Below are 4,283 nucleotides of genomic sequence, written 5' to 3' on the forward strand. Positions count from 1 at the left end.
GAATCCAAGTCACAGCCCTTCCATGCAGTTCAAAACAGCTCCACATTCCTGCCTCCTACTAATTTGTAAAGCAAACTTAAGATTATTTTCCACCAGTAAGTCTTTTAAAGGTATTTACCGTACTTTACTTACTATATTTTGTATCAACACATATACAAAAAAAATGGATGTGCACACATACATATATATGTATCATTCATACATACACACAAAATTATACATATTTATGTATGTAAAAAGATGCAGAGCATATCTTCTCCATCACAGACAAATCTTTAAAGAGAATCGAATATTAGGAAAACTTTTGTATCTCAAAATAAAGTAAAAAAAAAAGGTGTTCTCATTAGATATAGATAGAATACCTTAACTGCATTTCCTCTTTTACATATAAAAGGTATACATTTAGATAAGACAATCCCTTCAGGAGGAGAAAAAGAAGTTGCTTTTCATACTCAAGATATCTTTCCTAAACTTGCTCCAGAAGAAAGTCTCTCAAGCCATGCAGAAGAAAATATGTGTGTTTGTAGTGATGAATTTGAAAGTAACAAAAATGAGTGCAGAAGTAAAAATCCACTGGAATTTATTCCTCTTTTAAGGAGACAACTACAATTCCAAAATGTTCTCTACAGAAGAAACTGGAGTTTACGAAAGTGCAGTCTGCGTCATAAATGTCCTCGTTAGATATAGATATTATTGTGAGTTTCATTGGTTGTCAGTAACTTCTTCAAAATCTTTGTGCTTTCAGATACATCCTAGGGAAAGGAAGAGATGATCAGCATTAGCTACCTTGCTGGTAACAAAACAAAACAAAAAAGCCTCACTGTCCTCTATTCCGATTCTTACTACTCTGAATATCAGTTTGATTAAAATGTTAACTGTGAGCAAAACTCAGGTCTTCCGAAGGCAGGTATCCAGAGACCTGCTAAAGGCTCCAAACGAACTTGCAGTTCAACCACAGAATGGGATTTGTTAATTTGCGTTCCTCCTCGCTTGTATATGAGAGGAAGAGCCTGCATATTTACTGTTGTTTTCCTTCAGAGTTTAAACATTTACGTACTAGTCTGTTAGACTTGTTTAGCAGACCAGTATAAGCTGTAATGAAAACTAACTCGCAATTCCCACATTTAAAGCTGAAATAAATACTTCAGTACACACAAACCTCTTCCGTCATTTCAATGTAAGTTCAATAGGCAAAACTGAGGAGAGTGTTTTGAACCAACTATACTTCAATTAGAAATGTTTCAGAAAGAAGCAAAACATTCACTTTAGTAGCTACAATGCCATGATTTCAGAGCTGCTTGATTAGTGCAAAACTGCTAAGAATCATCTTTAGAATTTCAGTCTTTTAATTCCAGAAAGAAGCTACAGGTCAAAATAAATTTCTTAAGAAGCTTTCATGTATTGCACAAGACAGGTAGATACAGAGCTAGAACAGAGCCATCTTGCATATGAATGTAGAATGTTAAAAAAAATAAATAAAGGTTTTAACACGAGACACCTCCAAGAAAACTGCAACTTAAACAATCACAAGAAATTACTCCCCGATATACTAATACCACTACAAGAGCCTGAAAAGTCAAAACTAAGTTTTGAGGGAAGCTGTAGATGCATTATTTCTAAGCAACTTATAAACAGATGTAAATAGTTACAGCAGGTACTATCCCAGAAATCATTGTCCTCTGCCAATAAACTCTGTACATTACATACATCAGCCTTTTCAGGTGGAATCCTCATAGGGGCACATCAACAGCAGAATGCAAGAGATGAAAGGCAGACCACAATAGACCAAACCTCCCATTAATTTTTAAATATGAAATTTTACCTTGACTAAACTCTTTAGGATTTTAGAAGAAAGCAGAGGCTTGAACGCTTCAATTGTAACCGTGTCCAGTTTGATGACATCAGTGTAGCACTGATACAACACTGCAGGAATCTGCCATACTTGACAATAACTCAAAACTAAATACAAGTCAAAAGAAAACGTGTGTTATGTTCAGCAGAGAAGGAATCTCAGTTCTGTGTGTAAAATCACATTTGTTCTGGCCAGAACTTCAAAAGCATGAAAGTTTATAAATTAACTACTCAGGCTCCTGACTGCTAGACCAGCCATCCCTCGTTCCTCAGGTACACAAGAAAACAAACCACCAAAAATTAGTAAAATGCAGTTGGTATTTCGTCCTGCCACATACCTTAACTGGAAACTGTATACTACTGGTAAACAAAAATAATATGAGCTTCTGTTAAAAAAACAAAACAAACCCCCCCAAACCAACCAAACATAAAAACTCAAAGTGCAAACAAGATAAACTTTTTCTAGAAAAATCATCCACTTTTAGCTCCTGCCAGACAAGTTTTTCCTCATGATGCTACCACTAATTTGGCACTCTATAATGAAAAGCCTCGGGTTTTTATTACATTACATAATAAAACTGAACCTAACTTTTACATGAGGTCAATCAGTAGCACTATGAAACCTACTACTGTGATACGCAGAAAGGACTTTATAAGCCTCAGTTTAGATGCTTAGATGAAAATAACTTTTAATAAAACATATTTACTTCATAAGCAAAATGCCCCAAAACCCCAATATACAATACACTTTGTGAGGCTCTACTGAAGAATTTGCTAGTACTTATGTTCCGCACATAAGGGGTAAAAGATTTGTGGGTGGTTTTGAAATTTGTCCCTATTTTACAAGGCATTTCTTGTCCTTTAGGACAAGAGGAAATGGCCTCAAGTTGCACCAGGGGAGGTTTAGATTGGATGTAAGGAAAAATTTCTTTACTGAAAGAGTGGTTAAACATTGGAACAGGCTGCCCAGGGAAGTGGTTGAGTGCCCATCCCTGGAGGTATTTAAAAGACGTGTAGATGAGGCGCTTAGGGACATGGTTTAGTGGGCATGGTGGTGTTGGGTTGACGGTTGGACTCGATGATCTTAGAGGTCTTTTCCAACCTCAATGATTCTATGATTCTATAAGGCAACACGTGAGATGTCAAACCATTAGGAATTAATTTTCAAAAAGCTAACTTGGTAGCCAGTTCACACAATTAAGTAAAAATTCTAATTGCAATGGGATGCTTTTTGAAGTGAATTTTGTGTTGCCACCAGCAGCCTTGTAAATAATTGGAATTGCAAAATACCAGCAGCAGGAAGATCTCGCACAATGTTAGGTTGTTCCAGCAGTGGGCAGCAGACCTCCTCTTTGAATTCTTTTGTCTTCAAGGCTTTCAGAAATGGAGATGGAAGCGTTAAAGTGGATTCCTGAGTTTTATAATCAGCTACAGGACACGTTGAAAGAATGGTTACTTGCAAGTCTTCCTTTCGCATACAGCCAAAAACCTGAAATAAAAATGTTAATACATAAGGGAAATTTATCTTCTCACAATAACAGCGTAAAACCACAAAGATTCATTTCAATTTCAGTGCAGATGGCAAACAGCAGTGTAATTCAGGTTTGCAGGACTAAGTAAAATTTGAATCACAACCTTCAGGTAGAAGTTTCACGTGCATTGCTCTTGGGACAGAGATTAAAAAAAACCAAAAGAACAGCTAACATATTTACCAAATCTACTGATTCTCTTGAGAGGCTTTAGGTTTTCAGCACTTTCTGTTCACCTGCAAATATATTAAGACTTACTATTTTTACTAATGGTGATTGTAGAAAGAAAAAGGACTCAAAATAAAACCAGGCTGCTTCTGACAGGAAGGCAGCTTGCTAAGCTGCAAGACATTTGAAATAGAAATCGTGCTCCCCAGATGTTCTACAGTACTTAAAAAGAGTCTTCATTTTAAATACTCAGATTCTATTTAATTATAAATTGCTCAAGTTAAATTGAGCAAGAGAACCTTAATTTTTCCACAGTATTCCTCAAATTCAAAGAAGAGAGTTTCAAAAACATTGTATAAAACATACTTTTGGATCCATTGCATGCCGTCACAAAACGCCAACGTGCTGCACAGTGTTCCATTGTTTTTGAAGAACATGTCAAAATGAGCAGAAGCATGATAAACCTGCACCTTCCCTTTACACTGTCCTCTTCAGACTTATGATCAATCAGGAAACAGAGAATTTGGTAAACATTACAGAAACTTGCCTGTTTCTGTATATGGTACCAATCACAGAAAGAAAGCTGACCGCTCCCTCACATCAGTGTGTTACCACTGTAATATATAAACTGATATAACTTTTCAGAAGCACACATATTTTCAATTTACGTTGTTGGAAACACTGGCTGGTATGCATTACTGCGAAACTTAAGTTTGTATGTTCTCATTTTGTCAG

At 36.1% G+C, this 4,283-nt stretch overlaps 1 protein-coding gene across 1 annotated transcript in view; it reads right to left on the minus strand.

The window, feature by feature from the left end:
* Positions 1 to 566: 566 nt before the first annotated feature.
* Positions 567 to 4,283, minus strand: part of PSMG1 (proteasome assembly chaperone 1) — a gene marked incomplete at its 5' end in the record, with an annotated part of 7,921 nt that continues 4,204 nt past the window's right edge. Inside the window, 3 exons of the mRNA XM_009283083.1 lie at positions 567 to 752; positions 1,823 to 1,959; positions 3,142 to 3,340. Coding sequence (XP_009281358.1) covers positions 678 to 752; positions 1,823 to 1,959; positions 3,142 to 3,340 — 411 coding nt within the window. The remainder of the gene's footprint in view (positions 753 to 1,822; positions 1,960 to 3,141; positions 3,341 to 4,283) is intronic.

This window comes from Aptenodytes forsteri, unplaced genomic scaffold, assembly GCF_000699145.1.
Source record: "Aptenodytes forsteri isolate BGI_AS27 unplaced genomic scaffold, ASM69914v1 Scaffold2, whole genome shotgun sequence".
NCBI classification, from domain to species: Eukaryota; Metazoa; Chordata; class Aves; order Sphenisciformes; family Spheniscidae; genus Aptenodytes; species Aptenodytes forsteri.